This window comes from Chaetura pelagica, unplaced genomic scaffold (assembly GCF_000747805.2).
Source record: "Chaetura pelagica isolate M959 unplaced genomic scaffold, ChaPel_1.0 scaffold299, whole genome shotgun sequence".
NCBI lineage: Eukaryota > Metazoa > Chordata > Aves > Apodiformes > Apodidae > Chaetura > Chaetura pelagica.
Window position 1 is genome coordinate 680351 of NW_009954507.1, and position 25525 is coordinate 705875.

Below are 25525 nucleotides of genomic sequence, written 5' to 3' on the forward strand. Positions count from 1 at the left end.
TTCCTCCGTAGAGGATTCATTAATGTGTCTAACTTAAAGCACACAGACATGTGAGCCCTTTAAATGAGGCACTGGCATTTCTTTCCAGTTGTTCCAGGCCCCGTAATTTTTTATTATATTTTATTACATTATGGTTTATATTTTCTGTCCTGCCCTGGGAAGGTAGTGGTGGATCCCATCTGGAAGGTGCCGAATTTGAATCCCTAGCTACAATGTAGTAAATTCAGAAAAGAATGGGGAAATGACAATAGTTAACTCCATATGCTCGCAGCACAGTGAATATGCTACTTTCTGCCCTTTCTAGCTGCATAACTGGTAGGACCCTGAGCAAAGGCATTCACACACATTCACCACACTCCTTACTCTGTCTGGACTTACAAAACCAGCACACAAACACTATGACTAGAGCTCTGTGCACTGACCTCCTACCACCAGAGGACCTGCAGGACTTAAGTTATTCTAGAAATTTAAAAAATGAAAGAAAACAATTTAAAATATCATTGTAAAAACGTGTTGTCCACTTTCCTTGCAAAGGGGGCCCTGAACACATGGGTCTTATAGGCTAACCTCTAATCTTGAAAGCAATACACTGCTGCCACTTTGGAGGGAAGGTTCTGCTGTGGAACTTGCCGATTTACGCCAGTGGGCACAACTTCTAATTTCTTTTAATTTGGGTGGGTTTTCTAAACAATGTAACTGCTGGATTTCACTGTAAACCTCATGCTGGCCCAGTCCACAACAACAAGATCACAGCAGACAGGAATCTGTTCTATTACAGGGAGCCAGAAGCAATAAAAAATTATATCACAGTTTTCCCCCAAAACTTTAAGCGGGGGCAAGAGAACACCATGATAGCATTCCTTCACTCAGACAAACTACATTTCATGATTCAGCCTTTTCAGGTAGCTTCAGATGCAACCACCGACTTCCCACTAATATCTGGTGGGAGGGACCCTCTACTGAGAGAATACCTCCAGCTTTTTCTGAGGACAGCACCAAGTCTGGTGATCAAACAGATCTCTGCATCTCAAGCTTCTGTGACGTGAAATCCCATGTCATGGCTATTTTCAACTGTTTCAGCATGTTTCAAATATCTCAGCTGGACTAGAATGTCCATTTATTGGTAGAGCAGAGCGTTTCCCTCTGGACTGATTGAAGCAGGATCTAGAAACAAGTCTGGAAAGTCCCACTTGCAAAATAAAAACCATAACTTTGTTCTTCCTCCTGTTCCCACCAGTCAGCTATTACCAGGTAGAGTGACTGCCACTGCCAATCCACACAGGCCAAGCAATAGACTCCAGGATCTTTGGTAACAATTTCAATTTCAATTTCAATTTCTCTTCTCTTCTCTTCTCTTCTCTTCTCTTCTCTTCTCTTCTCTTCTCTTTTAATTTAAATTCTAGAACATGCCTGAGTGTTAAAGGCAAAGTTTGTAATCCTCAACAACACACACTTCTGATACACTACCACAATCTTAATTTTGCAATACCAAAATCTTTCTTCAATGTTTTAGGTTAATACCGTGCTTGCTATGAAAAAAAGAAGTTTCACTTTTCAAGCAAGGAAGGGAGGGGAAGACAGCAGGTGGGACAATTGGGAAGGAAATCTACTAAATCCTTTCAGAAAAAGACAGAATATTTCTGCCACTTCCTTTCCAGAATCTGCTTGGGGAGGATAAAATCCTGTATGTGAGGGCATTAATTCATCTAAAAATATAAATTGGCAGAATTGACAGATTTCTGCACTGGTTTATCTTACATCAGGTAACTTAAAATCTCACCTCTGAATTATGATCCAGGACTTATCTTCAGCCCCTGACCACTTACTGTACAGTAACTACAAATCAGTGGAGAGCATCAGCCACAGATCCAAGCCAAAGTAACCGCACAGTCCAATTGGACGTTGTCTTCCACAAAAATAAAGATGCTGCACAGAGTATTTCTCCTGGAGTCAGAAATGTGACAAAATGTAGTAGTCTAAAAGTTAAAATATTTTATTTTTTTTTTTTCACTTCCTTGGGCAGCCCTCCAGACATCATCTTTCCTGGCTCCAGGTCTTCTTCCAAAAAAAAATAAAAAAAAAATGAAGTGAAATAATCAAACCAGATTGATTTGAACACTCATTTGGAGTTGAAATTACTCCGACATATGACACAATTCGGCAGAGAAAACTGCACATGGTGGAGATGAGTGTGACAGAGAAAACATGAATTTGGTTTCAGGCATCTTGGATGAATGACAGAAACCCTGACACCTATCTGAGCCTGGTTTGGACATGCACTTTGCCAGCTCTGGCACCAGCTCACTGCTGCACACTGGTGGGTGCCAGCTGAGTTGCCAGTGTCTGACCAGCACTCTGGGGTTGAAACCTGGTACCTGGGCAGACCAAAGGCTGAAGTTGGGAAGTGAATGGAATGACACGCAGAGCTTCCTTCTTGCTGCTAGGGCCAAGCTGCTGCTGAGGGGTCAGACTCAAAAAGGTAGGTAGGGCATGAAGAACCTACCTTGTGCTAGAAAATGGGAGCCAAATCATCTGATCACAGAGCAACACAAGGACACAGGGAATCCAACACCTTCTAAAAGCTCTACATCCACTTGATGCAGGACAGCTACCTCGAGTATAAACATCTTTCCACCTTTAGAAACTAACAGCTACCTTGTCCATGAAATGCTTTATTAGAACTCTCCCACAAGGTTGAACTTCTTCAAAAAATCTCACTTCTTATTCTGTGTTGCTCCACAGGGTTAATAAAAATGACAGAACGAGAGTTACACCTTTGATTCAAATTTGTTTCTGGGTCTACATAGACAATGCAATCTGAATTTTCATGCTGACTACAAGGCTACAGGGGTACCTCTTAGGTTGTTTGGGTTTTTTGTTGTTTTTTTTAAAGTTGCCAAATTAAGATGTATGGAAAAGGGAGGGTAATGAAACAGCTATGAAACGTGCTGTAATAAGCTACAGAAATTTGTCACGTATATCAGAATTACGTTTACACTTACTATTAGTGTTACTAGGTTATGCCAGATAGTTCAGACAACACAATTTCTCCTCACATGGACAATAACTCAAAATGAATCCTTATTTGTGGTAAAGTACTTCTTTGCAAGCTATCAAACAACAAGTACCTAAGTCCATAAAGTCTATATACAGGAAACAAAGTCTTCGTGGAAGTAGTTTACATATTTAACTGCATCCAGGACAACCTTCTGAAAATATTCTTTCAGGGTTTGGAGTAAAAAGGTCACCTTAGCACTCTCTATTTAGCTAAGTAACAGCTTAAGTAACAGTAACCCAGTTGTCTGTGTGCATGCACACTGGCTGAATAAGATTTGAGCTATATTGTCCCTGGATTTACTGAAGTTAAAAATAAGCCATTTATGGTAATCAGAAGAGGACTGCATATAAGCAGCTATTTAACAAGAGGTTAAATAGCTGGAGTCAATGATCATAAAGAACTAAAAAGAACTGCTTTTAACAACTGAGAACAAAACCAGAACATGCAGGTAGTTTGCTGCCTTGCAGGAAGGTTACGGTAATAGCCCATTTTAAAATGTGCTCAGTGAGCTCACGGGGACTGAAAGAGGTACCACTGAAGATGCAAAAGAATGGAGATCTAAATAAAACTTATTCTGAATATAAAGCAAAGCACTCTTGAGAAACCTGCATCTTAGACTCTGAGTTGTCTCAGACAGATATAAAGCCCTGGAATTTATGTTAATAAACCCCCTGAAAAAACATCCATGGAAGTTCCCAGCAGCTGAATACAGAAGAAATTCTTCTCAAGGTAAACAGAAAAACTGAACAAAAGAACCCACTACCACTTGGAGTGGTCTCTAAATACAGTCTCCTCTACAACCCTCAAGCAACAGCTCCTTTACCTTAGCTACTGTGCAAAGGGAAAAGGCACTTCACAAATAAAAATTAATACATGAAGAATGCATTAAATTTACTGCATGGAAAAGAGCATTCAGCTCTTTTTCTTAATGCTGACTTAAAATACAAAAAAAATTGAAAATCATCTGAATGGTTTCTTAGTTTTTACTATGAAAACTTTGTTCCAGCTTTGACTGGGACTACTGCTTGCTGATTTCCCAGCCACAGATTCAAGGAGCAAAGAAACAAGAGTGTGGGCACATTTCCATCACAGGAGGCCAGCATTTTTTGGAAACAGAATTGCTTGCTGAAGTCCGGATCTACGGCTTAGGGAGGGGACCATGTGCTTTTAGGAGGCTAAAGATCTTTTCAGATGAAGCAGGAAGGGGGAGTAAGGGTTGGAACTGGATTGAGACATAACCCTGCAAATATATTTTTTTAATTGAAATAATCCATTTTCTTTATTAAAGAATTGCTTTCACACTCCCCTTCTCATACACACAGACACATATATATGTAAAAATATCCAGACATGTAAGAAAGAGTAAGTACAATAACTTGCTCCTTGCTACTCAAGGGAACTCACTGATTATGCAGAAGATCAAACGCTACCATGCCAAGCTATAGTAGTAGACTCAAGAACTTTAATAATTGAGTAAATAAACATTATAGGCATTTCAACGGTGTATGTTAGTTTCAGCCACAATGGTTTTGATATCTTTGTCTAGCACATTTTAAATGCTTTTCGAGTTTTTGTGAGTTAACTATTCTCAACAACAGACTGACTGTCTTGCTCTGCAGAGTAATACATGGTACTCTTCTGTCTGAGGAGTCCTGGCACAAGATACACCACTCTGTGTGTGTGTGCACACATGTAACTTCAGGCTGTTCTCTTCACTTCAGCAGAAAACTGACCCCAAGAACTTTTAGAGGACTGCAAATTTGACAATCTTCCATGTGGCATCACTCTCAGCATTTTTAAGAAGCATGTTAGGAAACATGTAGCCTGCAGATTATTGTAATAGCTTTATTTTGCTTACTTGAATTAATGAGAAGAAAAAAAAAAAAAAGCAGCATCTGAATCCCCTATATCCAGAGTATTGCCAGTACTTCACTATGCACAGAAAGGATGCTTCTGGCCTGAAGTCATAGAAAATGAAACATCCCTTAGGACAAACACTTTTCGTCAAGTTATAAATCTTTCAACACAACAGCTCATTATAGGAAAATAGAGATACCCTTTCATTAAAATAACATTTTAATACATGAAATATTGTCATGGTGGAGTGAAATCTGGCTACATAGTTTTCAGTAAGCAAAACAATGGGCACTGAAAATTGCAAGTATTACGTTCTCTTCCATTTCTGTCATACCAGGCAGCATATTTTTCAGCAAGTGGCTATGGTGGAGAAGAAAACTTTTTTTTCTTTTTTAATGGCACAGAGGTAAATGTACAATTTGTGCATGTTAAATATTATCCTAAAAAGAAAGAATCTGTGCAATTGTGCATATTTTCAGACTAGAGCTTCTGGCATAGAACACAGAGCCTAGCATCAATGTAAACCCACAGTAAAACAACACAGTATTCTTAATTCATCTACCAGTCTAGTGTAAAAAAATATCAACTGCTTTGTAACATGTAGAAAGCACTGAATAAAGAAAGGTGCTAAGAGTTGCAGATAGTCACAATCAATCTGAGTATTTATATTGAAATAATAGTCAAAGAAACAAGACAAGTGTCATTCTGAAATTAAACATGTGGGCTTCAGGCTACTCTGGTGGCAAATTCATTACATGCACTAATGCCACTTGGTGAATTCTCTGTGTACACAGCAACAAGACAACGAACACATTTTAGACTATCTTTTATATGAAGAATTTAATTATCTATACATGTAACTAATTTTAAAGGCTGTATTACAGTTGTTAAAGCTGCAGGTTTTTATATATTTATATAATTTACATTCATATTGATGAAATACTGAAGTGCAATTGAATAAGGAGCTTCACTTGTTCCTTGCACCACATGATGGGTCAGAAGGAGGGAGATGGGGCAGGATTAGGAACACTACAACACTGCCAGCATGAAATATAGAAATAAATGAAATAGATAAACCAGAACATAACTAAATGGTAAAGTAATTAGTAGAACAGCTATATTGTGCTTGAGGCATTGGGAAGAGAAGGTATCTGCACTGACAGCACCAGGCATTTCATCAAGAGTTTTTAACTAATGCTGGAAAGACAAACATGGCTTAGCTACAGCACATCTACAACATAAACTTGACTGTAAGCTCCATTTAATATTAATTCGTATAAATTCCACAGTCTAGTTTAAAAAATGTAAACATTGGAAATTAATTGCAGGGAGATATTTCTATACATTCTTTCTTGTCAGAAAAATTACTGTTCATAATGTGTAGTTCCATAGTCATAAGAAATAAAAATGAGAAATCAAACTTCATGTAACCAAGGTGAAAATAAAGAAGTTAATTCTCAAATCCCACATGAATGTCTCATTCTAGTGATTTCTGATACGAAAACGCAAAACCTGAAACATCTGACACAAACACAAACCAGGGTGTTTTCTAATTGTATGCAGCTACAAGTAATGTGCAAAATAAAATTAACATAACTGGGATAATAACACTATGCAAGGTTAATATGTCTTGCACTGGAAGGAAGTTTGTTTCTTCTCTCCACAATGTATTACACACTCAACAAGGAACACCTGATACACACAGTACAATAACTACAACAAAATACCTTATCTATAATTGGGCATATTTAAAGTTCCTTAAACTGATTTAACTCCTTCTGTTCTTTTGTAATTTAAAAAAAAAAAAAAAAAAAAAAAAAAAAGACATATTGACAACACTGGACAAGTGAACAATAAAAAAGAAAGATACATAAAATGTCTAATTTATGGACATTTGGAACAATTTTAATAGCACATGCAGCATTCCTTGATAGTGGGTCTTTTTGCACAAATAAAATTGCAAAGAAGAAATTTAATTTATACTTTTCCTTTAAAAGGCTAAAATATATATTTAAAAATAATTTTAAAACTGCTAAAAGCACCTGTGCAAAGGTGGAAAAATTAGTTTGGTAACTGAAAGCCACAAAAGGACCCACTATCCTCTGATTTTTTAAATTTTTTTGTGGTTTTTTTTTGTTTCATTTTAATTTTGCATCTATATCTGTAGGTAATTAACTCAAACATTGCGATTACATGCAACTAATGTAAAATGAGGTAAACTGCTCTGCAGTGTGTTCTTCTACTCAGAAGGCAGTAGATGATCATGCTGGAAGCCACATGATCAAGGCTGCATCTCCCATCATCCCTCTGGGCAGTGATATGGGATAGTGGGTCTCTTTGAGGACTTTCAAGCCTGAGTGGGGGATGGACAACATATGATTCCTAGAAAAAGGAGGAAAACAACACATAAGCAAAACAAAACAATGAGCAAATTCAAGCTAGGAAAATGAGTCAGGCATGTAACAGCATGGTGCAAAAATGATAAAGGGGTAACATGCTACAAAGGGGATGGGAACTAAAAATAAAACAAACATAAAATAAGGTTTGCATTACAGAAGGTCTTCAAAGAGACTTTGACAAGTGCAGCAGTGGTGAAGCTTTGAGTTCTGCAAACCACTGCAGAATCACAGCAATGCTGCATGTTTCATCTTACAGCACTACACACATAATCACAGCGTGGCAGCAGAGAGGGTCACTTACATTGCTGGCTTGGGTCCATGTCTGTTGTCAGCTTCACATAGTTGGATGGAAAGAGACCCACTTGTCCATTCACCTCCCCTTTCCACCAGTCTGGGTCTTCCTTGTTAAGGACGTTTATAATCTGGCCTTTATTGAATGCTAGCTCATCATCATTCTGTGCAGTGTAGTCATACATGCCAATGACTTGGCACACTGTAAGATAAAGGAAGAGGTTCTGTCGCACCAGTAACGTTTCAGCAACACATCAGCTACGCACAAACGAGCTGTGCACACCACAGGTGCCCCAGTGCCCACTTCCAAGGCACCGCACTGATCTGAGACACTCCTGCTGCAGCCCTGCCCTTCTCTCCTCTGCCTGTCCTGGTGCTTAGCTGAGTTCTCAGCAAATGGCTCCAGGTGATCTAAAAAACACCCCCAAGTGTTTCCTGGCAGCGCTGCCCTCTCAGTCAGCCTGCTGAGGGGTCAGGATCACGCTGGGATACCGGAGCACAGCAGAGCAGACTGAGAACACTGGAACCTGCCTGCAACTCCACCTATGATATTTTTGTTTGGAAGTGCTCAACAGTAGGAAAAACGTAAAATTTTAGCAAAAAGTCCAACACTTTGAGAATGTTAGCTTTCTATTGAGGCTTTTCTTTCACTTTCTCTATATGATTTTATTTTTTTTTTCCCCACAAAAGCACCAAATTTGCTGTACACTTATAAAAAAAGCCTTTTACATCCTCACCAACCTGCTCTGAAATGTATCCTTTCCAAGAAAACTGGTCAATGGATGGAAAAGTCTAGGAAATTAAGTTCCACTATCTGAAACCTGAAAAGGCACATTTCTAGCTAGCACCAGACAACCTCATGACAGCTTTGTAACCCAAGAGAGAGCCAGTGGCTGCCTTGTACTGCCCAGTATCCTTGTACTACCACTGGGACACCAGTTACACAAAGGTATTGCAAAGGATGAGAAAAATAAGAAGCATCCAAGGCCAGTTAGGCTGCACTTCTGGCACCACAGGGCTGCTTTCAGCAGTCTGTTTTCTATTTCATTACTATGAAGATCATAAAATCTGACTGGTTCTCAGAATACAGCCATTTATGTTCAATTTTAACAGAGCAGCTTCCTTAGTTCTCTAAAGCAGCAGGTCTATTTATTTAAATAAACAATTTCCTCTGTTTCTCTATGCAACATCACAGGGCTTCTGGTATTTTACCTTTAGACACAAGACCTCTATCTAATTAGTCTTGCTGCCAGGTTCTCTACATTATGGTAATCCTAAAATTTTCTTTTAATTCTTGCACTCAGCCAGCAACTTTTAAAAATCTGTCAAATAGTTCCTCTCTTTTTTTTTAATTTCAGAAATTATTCAACTCCTTTTTGTTAAAATATTATGCCTCTTCACAAAGATCATAATCAAAGAAACTCCACATTTACCAGAACTCTGCATGTGTCTCAATATTTAGCTTTCTTACTGCAAAAGGGAAAAAAAAATAAATGGAAAGGGGGCTCTGACTGTCCTTGGTCACACCTAACATATCAACTAACCAAACTGTACATTTCCCTGGCATACTGGAGCTAAACCAGTATTTCTAAAGGAATGCTTATTATGCTGTACTCTTCTTTTAAGTAGTTTTGTGCTAACACAAGTCGAAATGAGTGAATACCACTGATGTTCACGTATCATTTTAAAGACTCTGTTTTACAGCATTCTTTTTACAGGTTCACAGGTTATTACTAACATTAAGAATTATAAAGAGTTTAAGCTAGACCATACCTGAATACAGTATGTTCAGTAACAGATTTATAAACCATTCTAGAGCTAATTACTTTCAAGAATTTTTCATACAGATCATTTGCTTCTACTTCAAAGAATTCTATGAAATTTGGTGTTGTCCAGCAGCAGAATCATAGAATTGCTTTGGTTGGAAAAGACCTTTAAGATCATCAAGTCCAACCATTAACCCAGCCAAGTCCACCATTAAACGATGTCCTTAAGTGCCACATCTACACAGCTTTTAAATACCTCCTGGGATGGTGACTCAACCACTGCCCTGGGCAGACCACTCAAGTGCCTGAAAACCCTTTTGGTGAAGAAATTTTTCCTTATATTTAATCTAAACTTTCATAGCACAACTTGAGGCCATTTCCTCTCGTCCTATTGCTTGTTACTTGGCAGAAAACACTGACACCACTTGGCTTCAACCCCCTTCCAGGTAGCTGTAGAAAGCCTCCTCTTCTCCAGACTACACAACCCCAGTTCCCTCAGCTGCTCCTCATAAGACCTGTGCTCTAGACCCTTCACCAGCTTTGTTACCCTTCTTTCAACATGCTACTATACCTCAACATCCTTCTTGTAGTGAGGGGCCCAGAACTGCACACAGTACAAGCTGTGGCCTCACCAGTGCCGAGTACAGGGGGGTACAGTCCCTTGCCTAGTCCTGCTGGTCACACTACACCTGATACAAGCCAGGATGCCATGGTCTTCTTGGCCACCTGGGCATGCTGCTGGCTCATATTCAGCTGGCTGTGAGACACACCCAGGTCCTCTTCCACCAGTCAGCTTTCCAGCCACTCTTCCCCAAGCCTGGAGCATTGCATGGGGTACTCCAACTAGCAGTTACAGTTCTTTTCATTTCTCAAGACCAGGAAGGACATGTTCATGACACAAGTTTAGAAAAGAATGCATACAAAGCAGTCAGAAATTAAGAAACCTAAAAGAATAAGTCAAAAGTGTCCATGCAACAGAATAACAACAACAAAAAAAGAAGGTCATGCAGTTTGCATTACAGTATGGCAGATGGAGAGCATATAGATCAAAACAAAATGACAAAAGAAACAGGTTTTGATGATACCAGCTTCTAATGTATCCCCTACCTTCAAAACCTGTACACGCTCTCAGACCCTTCATAATGCACTGCCCTGGGCATTATTCAGCCCCTGTAGATGGTTTTGTTCAGGCTTTCCATGCCTTTTGCTATAGTAAGCCTCCCCACTAACACATTGCTGCTATGAAGATGCTTCTCAAGCATTAACCTCTTAAACTCTTACATTAAGCACACAGTTAGTGAGGCCACCTATCACAACTGAAAGACAAGAGGATTCTCCTCAGCCTCTAGATGAAAAGTCTACAACAAAATTGTATTTGATAAAAGTGAATGTCATTTCAATTTTTATGTTCTGTAGGATATGATAAAAGTGCTAAGTTTATTCTGTGAAAGTTTTATGAGCATGTGTGAAAATTCCCAGAATTTCAAACCTGAAATAATAAAAAAAGAAATCCCACCATATGTGGGATGTACATGTCTCAATGCTGAGTTCGTATTTGAGCTGCAGGACCAAAACTCCTGTGTCTTTATAGAAGTCTGATTTTTTGCATTTTTATGACTACCAAAGGAGCAAATTAGCATTGTGTGGAACATTTGTCTTCTATGATATACAAATTTTATTTAGACCTATAACACAAGAAACTAATACCTCATTCTAGTTCCATGAACTGCATGATAATCCTTCATATATATATATATTTACAGAGAAAAGTTGTGCTCAGTATAATTTTTCATTTAGAAATATTTATTTCACTTTAGTGACAGACAGTGAAAAAATGGCCTGGGGACACAGCAAGCTTTTGCCCCCTGCCAGCCCCAGCTAAACCCAAACAGATGACAGACAACCATGTCAAGTCTTTTAGGTGGCTTCTGGAAGAAACTACATCCACTCTATGTGCTTCTGATCAACAAGAATCCTCCTGCCTTAGTAATACACAATCTCACAAGCCCAAAATGGTTCAAGACTGGAACAGTCACAAGGAATGAAATTCTTGCTGTCAGTCTTCTACCTGGCTTTATACCCTGTACTAGACTGTCAGGACTGTTTGGTCCTGCCTGCCTGTGGTGAAGTGGTAACAAATGGCTAAAAATATAATGATCTATCACTCTTGTATCCTTTCATAAACCTTAAAATAAGTAGCTATACAAGACAAAAGCTACATCTTCATTTGAGTGGCTTTCTCACACTTCACTTTAGGAAAAATAAAAGGTTCTGGATGAGAGTTGCTTCAACTGCTAAGCCCACAGACCATCCTGAACCTTTAAGAATGCCTTTAATATAATTAAAGAAAAGGTTTAAACAAAAGTGCAACCAAAAGGACTGATAATTTGAATGTTTTACAACATCACAGATGGCTTTTTAGCACTCAACAGTTCATACCTGAGGGACCACCACCATAAATATACAGATCAACTTTTTCTCATTTAAAAGAAAAAAAAATTAAAGTAAGTTTAACTAAAGTTACTAGTATAACAGATACTAAATATCCCAGTGAATGTCCACACCTATTTTTAGGAGTCCAATTGTCAATGAAAGACGTTACCAAAAGCAACACTGTTAATGCAATCACATTGCTTACCTGAAGGTAATGCTGTGGATTTAGGTAGCTCAGTTGGTGTAGTTTTACTGGTACCAGGGCTCAAAAGTTTTACATAGTTAGCAGGGAACCATCCTATCTGCCGTTTTTTCCCTCGTGCCTAGTAAAAAAATAATTCTTTTAAGAGGATTAAGCACATCAGTAGAACCTTAGACAAGAAAATTCAGTCAATATTTTAACTACTTGCAGTCACCCTGTTTCAGAATAAGAAAAATGCACTTTATGAGAAAAAAGGTCAGCTGTTTTTGTGGCAATATTATCACATTATTTCCATTACCTGAAGGAAGCTTTAAAAAATACATAAACAGTAGTTTATAATATCTAAACAGTAGTTATTCACTACTAATTTGGGGAAATTTTCACTTAAGTGTTCCAACTTCGTTTGCTTTATAATTAATACTACAACTTTCATCTTTCTGAGATGTATGCTGATTCTGTTTAAACCATAGCTCTAAAAAATTAGGCTGTTTATTGCATTAATGGTGGCAGCATTAAAATGCTTTTTTCATTATGCAAAGAATTACATTTAAATATATACATAGATTGTGATGATGTAAATAGAGATTAAGGATTCAAATTGCCTCTTTTCTTTTAAAGAAACAGTATCTAAACTTTTCAATAGTCTTTCCTGCCCAAACAAAAGACAGAGTATAAACATACATCACACTAACCAAGGGCTAGAAGAACAGCAAAACATGATGGCAAGGAAAAAAAAAAAGAGTAAAGTTTGGATTAAATCACAAAATCTCAAAGCCAGATTCCAACGAAAGCTTTGGCAACTTCAAATATATATGGATAAGCACGGTCCAAATGATCCTAATTAACAGATGTTAAGGTTTTGGAAAGTATACTAGATGTTCTCATGCCTATCTAATCAGGGAACATCAGCACAAAAATGTGGTGCACACATGTCTGAGTGTGCGTGCTGAGAGCAGCAGGTCAGGACACACCTGGCCCACAGCAGCGCTCGATGCTCTGCAATGGGGCTGCTACTACTCTCTGTCAGAGACAGGATATTGGGACAGACAAACTGCAGGTCCCATCCTGTGCAACAAAGCTTGTGGCACCAAACATGTAGAATTAGGCATGAAGACTTTTGCCTTTGTAAACAAAACTGATGTTAACTTCGGTGGAAAGACAGTAATCTAACACATATTCTATTCCTTAACTACTTCCTTCTCTCTTTTTCCTCTACTGAAAAAGAAAGCACTTGATCTAAAGTCTGTCTAGATAATTAATTTTAAGGTATTCTGGAAGTCTGCATTAAACCCAGCAATATAATGCTTAACACATTTGTCTTATTTTACCTTCTTGCTGACCCCTAAGACAAGTACCATCAAAATTAAATTGAGGCTGAGACTGAGCTTCACTCATAGTTGTAAAACATATGCCACTTTGAAATGAAAAACATACAGAAAAGTTAATACCAGTACCCTTCTCCGAATCTTGTCATTATTTCACTACTCTGGGGGGAGGGTTACTGCTTTTATTTTTAAACAGTTCCTCCAAGCATTTCACCACACTGCTGCATTAGCCTTTGTGCTCACCTAACAAAGGAGCAAGAACTAGTACCACAGTGCTGAAATGACAAGAATACGTAGGGGACTGCTAATGAAGAAAAAAAACAACTTGTAAAACCACATTTAAGACAGGAATGTATCCAAAGCTCCACAAGTTCACACAACCAAAAATTAATTTTTAAACAAAACCTCACATTAGGTGCTAAGTGGTAACTGTGAAAGCTCTTGCTCAGTGAAGCTTATTTTCTATCTTAAAATACATCTAATGTGAGACTATTTAAAGCTACAAGTTAACAACATAAAGGTTAGTGAGAATGAAAACCAAAGCAATCCTGGAAGGTGATTTCTCCACAAAAGATGAAAAAATATCACCAAGAAAAGGCAAAAAGGGTAAGTAGTAATGTGGAAAAAAGCCATTTGAGTTAGTTTGAGCATCTGCATTGCAAAAATAAATTAACGACATTATTTCATGTAATATTCCCTGTAAAAAAACAAACAAACAAACAAAAAAACCCCAAACAAAAAAAAACCCCACAAAACAAATAAAACAAAAACCAAAAGCAAACAAAACCTCAGTTTGGTGGCATTGGAAAAAAAAAAAAAAAAAAAGGGCAGCTTTTCCACTGAAAGTCTCTGAGAATCCAAGTTTCCAAATTGTCAAGTTCTACTCTTAAAACACCCAAGCTAGTTAAAAAAATATATTATTATCCAGTATCTTCTAATACAACACTAATGCTCTCTCCTATCTGATGCTTGCAGCAGACACCATTCTTCTCACTCATCACAATAAACCGAGCTATTGCTGAGATGGGGCCATTAAACCAGGATGCTACACTGTCCCATTCATTAAGTAACCTGAAAAAGCAGTGGGCATCTCACAAAAACCACTGCTGTAAAATATTTCTCAATCTTCCAACAAAAGGGATAACCAAACTTTTGGCTGAAGCCATCTAGAAATGTTCTTAGGAAGACATGCAGGACTGAGCACTCCAGTACTGCCTCTTCTTTCACAGTGCACACAGGTATCTGCTGGTCACTGTTGGAATGGGACATAAGAGTAGACCCTGTCACTTAACCCAACAGTCCCATGCACTCCTGCTGCATGGCTGGCTTTCCCCACCACCTGACAGGACAACTGCTTTTTTGCTGACATGAAGAAGACTATGGGACACAAGACTGGGAGGATTCAAAAGCATCCAAAATCATACATCCTAAAATCCACTCCTTTCTTATATGTGAAGGGCCTCTACGAGAGGACCAGCAGGCTAGGTCTGATTCATGAGATGGGTATCCTTGACTCAATGAGGCACAATGGCTTCCTCCTGCTGTTAGAAAGTTATTTCTACTTCAAGGAAGTGGAATATTTGTGTGTAAATATATATATGTATACATAAAGGCATTTTATTTGTAAACACTTCATTTCAGAACATTTTCAAAATTAACTATCATACATTTATAATTCTGAACTATTAAAAAATAAGAGGGTTGTTGTTTTTTTCTACATGGAATTTTATTTAAAAAAACCAAACAGTAACTAACTTGGAGCTCTCCTTCCCACCAGCCACCTGGATTCTTCTTTCTGATAAGAATCAACTGACCAGGAGCAAGAGTAAGCTGTTCTGGACCCGTTGCTGTGTAAGAGGCAATAACTTGGGCAATTTCTGTTGAAGCAGGGGAAAAAAAAAGAAAAGTTAATTTGAAAAAAAGCCTGAACACAATCTATACAACTCTGGCTCTGCTATTCCCACTCGCACAGTATATCCATTTTTTATTTCCATAAAATGGTTATGTATCTGTGTAGTTCCATGAAAACATGCAGCAATTATATAACAAATCAGGTCACAGTGCTACAGGACTAAAACAACAGAGGTACAGCAGCAATATGGGTAGTATCTAAAAATATTTGAAATGGAGAAGAAAAACTACTATCGCTAGAGCTGTATCACTTAAAATCAATGTCATAATACTGGTTTACAATAAATACCAATAAATTCCAATAAATTTTTGTAGCATCAGTTTGGACATAGCTCCTTATAAAAGGAGATATCTGTTAATGACAATGAAGAAGCTGCAGTAACAGAGCTTACAACCGTGTAGAAAGTTTCTCACCACTACATTACACAGAAAAAGAATGTTTTGAAAACGCAACAAACAGAATTTATTTTTATATTTTTATTCCATGAGCATAAATACAATACTGGTCCCTTATTAGATCACCGAACAGCATGAATCTGATGCTCACAAATATCTCTCCATTAAATGAGCCAAAGTAGACAATGTCATTTACTCCATTTTAAAGTGTTTGTGGAAAGACAGATGATAACTTAGTCACCACAAACTCTCGCAGGGTTGAACTAATTTGAACTGACAGGAGCTTATAAGCAGCTGAAGGCATTTTGACATCCCACTGACAGCTTTTAAGTCAGGTTTAACACGTCATCAAATCATGATCAGGGTGACGGAGAACATGTTTAATACTACAATTATATGGAACCTTTCATAAAAAAGATGGTAGTTTTGGGGCAAATTTTTAGCTTTCAGTAAGCTGAACCTTTGAGGCTGCTACATTTATGTAGTCCCTTTTTAGCCATGAGTTAAGGGGAATATGTAGGGATCTTTTTTTGTGGTCTTGATTTAGTTGTAAAAGGTCTCAAGACACCCCAGGAAGCACAAAAGTATTGTTACTGCTGAATAGGATCCCAACACATAGTCATTCATCACTTAAGCATTCTCTTAAACAAAATTACCTCAGGCTTCGGTTTTGGGGGGTATGTGGAATTTGGGGTTTTGTTTTATGAAATATCTTTCCTGGAATTTCCTTTGACAAGTGGCTGAATGCGAGCCAGCAGTGTGCCCAGGTGGCCAAGAAAGCCAACAGCATCCTGGCTTGTATTAGAAATGGTGTGACCAGCAGAAGGAGAGAGGTGATTGTCCCCCTGTCCTCAGCACTGGTGAGGCCACACCTGGAGTGTTGTGTCCAGTTTTGGGCACCTCAATTCAAGACAGATCTCAAGGTGCTGGAGTGAGTACAGAGGAGGGCAATGAAGCTGGTAAAGGGCCTAGAGAATAAATCTTATGAAGAACACTTGACAGAGCTGGGAATGCTTAGTCTGAGGAAGAGGAGGCTGAGGGGAGACCTCATCAGTCTCTACAACTACCTAAAAGGTCATTGTAGAGAGGTTGGTGCTGGTCTCTTTTCACAGGTAATCAGGGACAGAACAAGAGGGAATGGCTTCAAGCTGCAACAGGGCAGGTTTAGACTGGACATTAGGAATAATTTATTCACAGAAAGAGTGGTTAGACACTGGAATTGGCTGCCCAGGGAGGTGACTGAGTCACCATCCCTGGATGTGTTTAAGGGTCATTTGGATGTGGTGTTGGTGGATATGGTTTAGGGGAGAGCTTTGTAGAGTAGGGACGATGGTTGGACTCTGTGATCCCAAGGGTCTTTTCCAATCTGAATAGTTCTATGATTCTATGAAATTCTGACAAAGGAGCAAATAGTACATTTAAGACAAAGGAGGTTTTTATTTGGCAATGCATCAAAAACAATTGAGGACAATCAAACTGAGTTTTACTGGCTTTGGTTGTGGTTTAAAGACTATTCTAGAACAAGCCCACAGCACAGCCAGTAGTACAAGATTACAGAAATGTGTCTCAGCTGTTCCAGTGCAAAGACAACCAACTTAATTAAAAACCTCAGCAATTATCTGACCTCAGATCAAGACACTGCTTGAGATTCTAGCTTTTATTTAAAAAACTTTGTAAAAAATATCTGCATCAGTTATTTTCACTTATGATTATTTTTTGTATATACTTTCAATCTAGTCTACCCTAAACAACTGGCTCTGGAAGACTAAGCAGAGAACGGTCACACCTGCCATCAGTTTGTCCCTTTATAAAGTAATGTGACAGGGAGAACAAGCTGGATTAGTGGTCAAGATGTCAACAACAGAAAAGGGACTGAGACTGAAGGGAGCAAGTACACAGAAGTGGTCTCCAGCTGTACAAAGAAAGTCACAGAGTCCTGAGTACCTTCTTACTTGGCTCTCCCTGCCAACAAGCACCAAACTTCCTGTGGCCAAGAGAAACAGCAACAGAGCCCAGTAACAACACATCACACACAGGCTGGGAAGGGAGAGGTGAGTCAGCAAAGAAAGGGAGCAAACACTGAAAAGGCAGCTGTAGGCAGAGAAAACCACAAAGCCAATAACCCTTGAAACAGTGGGTGTTTTTGTTGTCTCACAGCACTAATGTGATTTGGAGACTGCCAGGAAAACGATCAGATGGTTTACTTTAAATTTAGAAGAAAAGGATGATTAGGAAAATTAAAATCTGCCAGAGGCGCATTCAAGAAATAAACGAGGAGGATAAAGAGGCAGAAAGACGACAAGCAATCTGAGGTCACTGCAAACAATGACAAACATTGAATTAACTACAGAGAGCTTCCCTCGTGATAGATAACTCAAAGAGGGGAAAGGCAGGCACACAGAGGTAGAACCAAACTGGTGATGAAAAAGCCAGTAGCTGACAGAAAGATGATTTAAACCTGGATTTGGAACATAAAGAGCACACAAAGTGTGAAAGCAGAAGACAGAAGGAAGAATTTCTAAGTAAAATACAGTAGGTGATGATAGGAGAGCAGGAAGTTTGACACAGAGGAAAGCTAGCAGCAGCACAGTCTGTCCCACACAAAGGCAAAGCAAGTCAGCTATCTGGCAGGAAACATGGCTATACTGGTAGAAAGTCTGCAAGTCCCCTGGACTCACAGGTTTTTCCATAGAATCACATTAATTCCTCCACCCTAGAGCCATTCGGGAAGCAAAATAAACACATGCGACACATGCAAATTAACTGTGGGAGATCATCAAAATCAATCACTGTTTTCTAAATCAGACAACAACCTCTCTCACTACCATGGCAATTATAATACTCAGCATATCATACTAAAAGAACAAAAGCCTTATGCCTTGCATCTCTCAAAACAAGAATTTTCTCATTTTTACCTACAAAAAGGTGATTTACAAGGCTTCCAGTATCCTGTTTCAGCAACCAGCAGCATGAAGAATTTTTACTGTGGACTGTGTGTTAAGTAAGTTACAATAGGAATTACAGGTTTAGCATTCAGCTCCTGCATGCCACAGAGAACCAGAAAGTCAAGGAAAACAACTCAGGAAAAAAAAAAAAAAAATTAAAAAAAAACAGAAATAGCTTTCCTTCCAGGAAGGACTTTTAAATTTTTATTTATTTAAGTGTTGGATTTCTGAGAAGAGATCCAATTCAATTACAGTTTGGGCCAAAAATGTGGCCTCTACTGAAATGGGTATATTTAGGAAAAGAAAAAAAAAATAGAAGAAAAAAGAAAAGCTCCTTCTCACAGATCTAATTGTCCTCATATTGCTGCTTAAATTCACAGAAAGCAGTTTCTTTTCCCTTGCCCTTCAACACAGTCTTACCAACTCCCACTCACTTGTCTTTCTGCTTCTAGAATAAACAGGAATATTTCACCTCATTCATTAGCATTTCACTTATATTGGCTGAGCACTTGAAGCTCATTTATACCGAAAACATTCATGGACCTCCTTGCTGAAAAATGGGCAGGATTGTTGCCAAGCTGTTCTTAAAAGTCTGAAAGATTCTGAACACTCCTTTTGTCAACAACCCCCAGTCTCTACTTCACAGAAAGCTCAAATACAGGAGACCAGTGGGTAATAAGGCTGGTACTCCAGGCTGAAGTCTTAACATCCACCATTCTTCCAGACATGGAAAGCAGCCAGACCTATCTGCATCTTCTCACTGTTCCTACCAGGTATCAATTCCAGATATCTACTCTTGTCTGCCACTCTTGAGTTTTGTATCTATTAACACAATTATTTTTAATAATGCAAAGAAAGTCAGGAAAGGCAGGAGTAGTTTACTTCTAAGCCTTTCTTGCCATAGATGGATCAGTAAGACTTGACAAGAGGAGCCTTTTACTCACATGTGAGAGTAAAATAAACCAAATGAAGTTGGAGCTGCTGCAGTCTTCCCTCCCTCCTTTTACACACTTACATAGAGAACCAGTTCAGAGAGGAAAAGCAAAACCTCTCCCCCCAAAATAAAATACGCATATATATGTATGTGGAAATAAGGCAAGATTCAGTAGGTCACATCCTTGAAACCACCTCACTGTGCAGCTGAACAAGTCTCAGAGAAAGAGACAGAACAGAAACACGGAGTACCCCCTGTTTATTTTGGTTCAGCTCAATGCAAAATCATTTATTTGGTACAAAAGCAAATAAACACACTGAAGGAAAAAAGAGATGTCTTCTGGAAAGTCTACAAATGCCTGTCAGTGGTCAAGAACGCACTTTTCTAATGACCTTTGGAAACATAATTGCTGTTTGGAAGGACAACTCCCTCCACCCCAAGAGCCAGGGGACCTCTTTCTATCCAAGAAGTAACCTGCAACATCCTCTTCTCCAATATGACCAGGCTTGACAGGCAATAATAAGCCTATCCAACAGCTTGGATACAAGGCATGTGCTCTCGAAAATGAGAAGCAGGCACAAGAGCTCACAGCGACTGTGTATATCATATTGAGTAGCATTCTGGGCAAAATTCTGGAAAACCACACAGTAAGAACGTGTACTTCCATTTTCAGAGGCACTGGGAAACTTGGGCTTTTTGAAGGCTTCCACTGTTCTGCTCAGCAATCTATCACGAAGCTTATGTTCATTTTTGAGCAAGTAGGTTTTTATTCTCTAGCTACATGATATTTAGTGATTGATACATGCCAGACAGAAGGATTGACAGATTATGCATTATTTTATTATAGACAACAGTTTTCAACACTGCAAATTACTACAAAATTACCAACAGCAAACAATTTATTTTCATGGAGCAGATTTTGTCGCCATTCAACTTAAGTACCTAAGAACAGATATACGGTGCTGACTCACCAGGTTTCTTCCCTAAGCTTCCTGTTTTTCCAGCTGCTCCAGGAGCCTTGAAATAGAAAGTAAAACATAAGTTTAGCACTCATATTTATTTCTCCAGTATATTAAAATTATCTCCTATCCTTCACTTTTAACACACTACACAAGTACATATCTCTCCCAGGAAGATTAATTCTTACAGAAGCCTTCATATTTGAGATGGCAATAAATACCAAGCAGTGTATGGAAGTAGGTGACTACTTATACAAATGTGTAGACATCCTTCCTGAACTCTGCCTCCTTTCATGGAACTACCAGTGTAATTCCAAATTACATAGCATTTGAATTGTAAATAAATCTGCATAGCTACAGAATGTGAATTCTGTCAAGTTAAAGCAACAATAGTTTTCAACTCCACAAATGGTTGGATTGCAAATATTCCTAAAAAACTAACTGGACATAATTATTTCAATACTGCCCATATTGTGGTTATAAAATTTCTCATATGGCACATTATCAAAGTCTGAGTAGTCACTGCATCTTTAAGACAAGTCATGAGACCTTTGTTGGTGGTGTGTGTTGCAGCAGTAAAAGCCTCACCCCCATTTTTGTGCCCAAGTGAGAGCACAGGGCACTGAATAGCAAGGTGCTCTGTATATGTAGCTATTTCCTCTTAACCTAGACAGAGTGGACATCATTATCATCCAGGCCAAGAGATTTGCAAGAAGAGCCTTTGAACAGCCACATGAACTCAAGCCAACAGTGAAATTAGTTCAGTTCAGTTATGTGTAGGAGAAGAGCAATACTGAAAGATGAAATTCAACATGAAAAGCTTTCATAATTTACAAACTCAGAGTTATCTTCCTAAAGAAAAAAAAAAAAAAAGGAAAAAAAAAGATAAATCTTTTCCCTTTAGACCACCAGTTATTTGGGAAGCGTTATCTTTATTTCTTATTTTAATGCAATCACAGGACTACTCATACACATGCAATTACAGTATTCAAAACAGTGTGTGGTCTCAAGTCTATCCCTTACATGCCTCCCTTCCTCAGTCATCTTCCAACTTTTTTAGTCACCATCCCTGTCTAGAACAGCTTCCCCTTGCCCCCTAAATAATTACTTCAATTTCTTCCCAGTACATTGGTAGTCTTATCTTTTGCAATAAATAGTTTTGATATGGGTAACAGCAACATAACAAATCTAAACTCTACTCTGGTCAGAAATGCTGGATAATCATAAATATCACCTTGCCTCCAAGCAAGACTCCCAGCACTTCAACCTCCCCTCAACTTCTGTTTTAGTATCCTCCTTACAAACTCTCAACACCTCACAACATGGTTTATTCAATCCATGACTATCCAATAACAGCAGAAAACCCAGCTGACTTGGCACTGACTCCCTCACAAGCTGTTACTGGTACTAGAAGGTAAGAGTGGGGATGTGAAGATCTATTTTCTTTTTAATTTGGCACCAAAGCACCTTAAATATATCTAGTAAACCATGATTATTTTTTTTTTCAGATTTTGCAACTTAAATTCAGAAGACTGTGGGAAGTGGATGCTTTAAGTTAAATGACACTTAGATACTGCTGACTCAGTGCTACTTTCTTGTCATTGTAAGATTAATTATAGATAATTCCTACAAGGTCAGCAAATCCTCCTTTCTTCCCTATGTTCCTATCTCTCTCTTCAGCTCTCCACCTTTCTCTTAGTCCACTGTGACCTCCATAAAAAAAAAAAGTTAAACAGGAAAGCATCATGCAGAGATTGGATACAAAGACTAATTTTAGATATGGGGACAAGGAGAAGATGGTCCAGACGAAGTGGCTGCGGGTCCATCAATAATCCCAGATAGGAAAGATTAAAAAGTATGGAACCTAAGGTGACAACTGACATGGTTACAGTAATATTAGGAATTAATTCTGCTTTGAAAAGTATTTCACCATCCCTTCTCCTCAATAAAGTGTTTGGACCTTCAGAGAAAATACGCATTCAAAATACTACTTAGACTACATCCATGTTGTCAGATTAGTAGCATATGGACAGATAAAACAGACTGTGATACTGCATCTTTACATTTAACTGCTAAACACAGAGATTATTTTGAGAGAAGCTTCAGAATGACCTTGACCAGACTGAACTTAAATTCTGTTTGAGAATTCTCTAACTCATTGGTAAAAAAGCAGAAGAAATAAATAGAGAAGTCCTGCAGTACTTCAGTAAATAATAAATAGTGCATCTAAGATGGACCAAACTTCTGATCCGCTCAGGATAAGAAGTAGTATTTTACATTCTTTCTGTTCAGAGAAACACATTCTATTTCCCCTTTGCACACTTGAGACACTAACGGCATTTGAGGATATTTTATGACAAGTTTTGAAACAGTAAAGCAGAACTTGCTTCATTAATTTAGTAAGACACAGCAGTAGACTTGCCAATTGTGTTGTACCGTCAGACTCTTAGAATCCAGATTAAAAACATTCAGACTGTTACTGTTTTCAGGATGTTTATGCAAAGTTTCATAACTAGAGGTGTCTAAATTTGTGAGTTTACAAGTCACAGAATCTCAGAATTACCTTGGTTGAAAAAGTCCTTCAAAATCATCGAGTCCAACTGCCAACCTAACACTGCGAAGTCCTTGACTAAACCATATTCCTAAGTACTATGTCTATATGACTCAAATACCTCCAGGGATGGTGACTCAACCACTGCCCTGTGCAGCCTACTGCAATGCCTGAAAACCATTTCAGTGAAGAAATTCTTCCTTATATTCAATCTAAAACTTTCCCAGTGCAACTCGAGGTCATTTCCTCTTGTCCTGTTGCTTGTTACTAGAGGGAAAAGACCAACCTCCTCTGGTGCAACTTGAGGCCCTTACCTCTTGTCCTATTACTTGTAACTTCATTGAACAGACTCATCCCCACCTCTTTAGTTTCCTTTAAGGCAGTCATAGAGTCCACCATATGAACTCCATACCTTATACAGAGGTAACTATCACTAGTCTCACAAAACGCAGAGTAGAATAAAATCCTGTTACAGATCTGTATCCATCTAACTCAATCTAATGAGGTCCACTCTGAGAATAGACCATGAACTAGTGCCGGTGTTTATTTGAAGAACAATCACTCTCTTAATAATTTGAAGATTAAAGGAACAAGAAACAGTTTAATTTAGCGTTCTGAAGTGAATGGGTAGCCTGGGACTAGGTAGAGAAGAACAAAGTAAAAAAAAATTCTTCTGATGTCTAAACCATTGGTAGTTTGGGACTTGCAACCATTTCTAAACTCTCTATGCCTGCTGTTGAAAGATCAGCACTGTCTTATTTTCCTTTGGGCCTAAGTCAATAGTGCAGAACATATTAAATTAATTTACTCTTTCAGTAACATTTTCCACAATCAGCCAGCTGTCCAAGCACAGCGGCACATCTGAAAGTTAACAGACAGCCACTATTGTGAAATTCTTTGTAAAAACTGGCTCTGTGAACAAGCTGAATAGCAAAACACTGTATGTGTAATGGCAATTATCCACTTGGAACATGAAATATGTCCTGCAGGGCATATGAATCACTTAATGAAAATATGCATCCCGGATACCGAGATCTCCATGAGCTGTAGGCTTTTTCCTCCCTCTCATCAAGATTTTATCTGAAGATGTGATTTTCACCAGCAAAAAGGGCAGCTGGAGCACTTTTTGATGAACTGCATTTAGCTGTTTCAGCCCTAGACAAGTTGAGATATTTTTCAGTATTATATGTCTGAGTTCTTTACAAAGATTTATGCCAATATATGTGCCTGTCTCTCACTGGACAGAACAAGCATCCAGTCTTTAAAGGCATACAAAAGGCAGCTCTGCATATCTGAATATAAATCCCAGATTTTGAGACTAAACTCTGTTGAGAATATATTAAGGGAAAACAAAAACAGTTCCTTCACAAAAGTTCAAGGGAAACTCAGAAATAACAAACAAGAATACAGCTGAGGTTAAGTAACGAATTAGCAACTATTACTATTTCTCTGTGAAACAAGCCTCACAGCTGACAGTGCAAGTCCCCACTCATCACCTACAATATGAACTTACATGTAATTTAAAGAGATTTAGGGAATGGTTTCATGATCACAAGATATTCCAAGGTTAGACAATTATCTGTACGCTTGTTCCTACACCTCCAGAGTGCAAGCCACCATCTTTTTGATGTATGTGAAAAATTACTGGGAGGACTGAACTACAATCCACACCCTGGACTGCAAAAAGGGGTGCTTTTCTTGACTAGATAAAATCCCTGATACTGACACACACACACACACGTCCACTTTCACAACTAAAGGGATGTTGCACTGCACAGAGGAGAATCAAGCAGCTAGACCTCGGGACAGAAAGTTCAGAATTTCTTGTTCAGACTCTCACTGAGCTCTGTTGTCAGTGTAAACCTATACACTGCCCAACACCACAACTTACTACTGTACACAATTTAATTCTCAAAAAGACAAGCTAGTCTGCTTTAATGGGTTCCACAGGGCCACAGCTACAGCGCTTCCACTAAATGAATGATTAAAGTGAAAGATTAAGTCTGGGACCTGATCCAACTTTGTCTGCTGCTCCATAGTCACTAGATTTGATGCAACAGGAAAGTAGGAATGACCACAGGCATATTCAAAAACTTATCCAAGTTTAAGGTATGACGTTTCACTTCTAAAATTTAGTATTTAACAAAAAAGCCAGCTAAGAATGCAGTTCAAATCCAGCTCATGGGCTGATGCTGAGGCAATCCTGCCTCCTTCACTACTCTCCCAATGTACTAATTCTAGTACTGTCATTTTTATAACCCTTGCTGAGCTAATTCAGATTACCACCTTAGAAGTATGTATTACTGTATTACTTCTACTGGACTACTTTTCTATTCTGCTTAGCATCCTGAACTGGCTTATTAACAGGTCAGATGAAAGACAGCAGCAGCAGCAAAAGCGTGGCAGATAGGACTGTACCTGTGCTCATTTAGAATGGATTATATATCTTCATTTTCTATCAGACATAGTGTGACCAGCAGGACTAGGGCAGTGATTAT

General features: G+C 38.5%; 1 protein-coding gene across 1 annotated transcript in view; it reads right to left on the minus strand.

The window, feature by feature from the left end:
- The window catches only part of ITSN1 (intersectin 1 (SH3 domain protein)), a 112632-nt gene that overhangs the window by 14633 nt on the left and 72474 nt on the right, over window positions 1-25525 (minus strand). The window contains exons 25-28 of the mRNA XM_010004664.1: window positions 20489-20534; window positions 15087-15208; window positions 12010-12127; window positions 7616-7807 (exon numbers count right to left, since the gene is read on the minus strand). Coding sequence (XP_010002966.1) covers window positions 7616-7807; window positions 12010-12127; window positions 15087-15208; window positions 20489-20534 — 478 coding nt within the window. The remainder of the gene's footprint in view (window positions 1-7615; window positions 7808-12009; window positions 12128-15086; window positions 15209-20488; window positions 20535-25525) is intronic.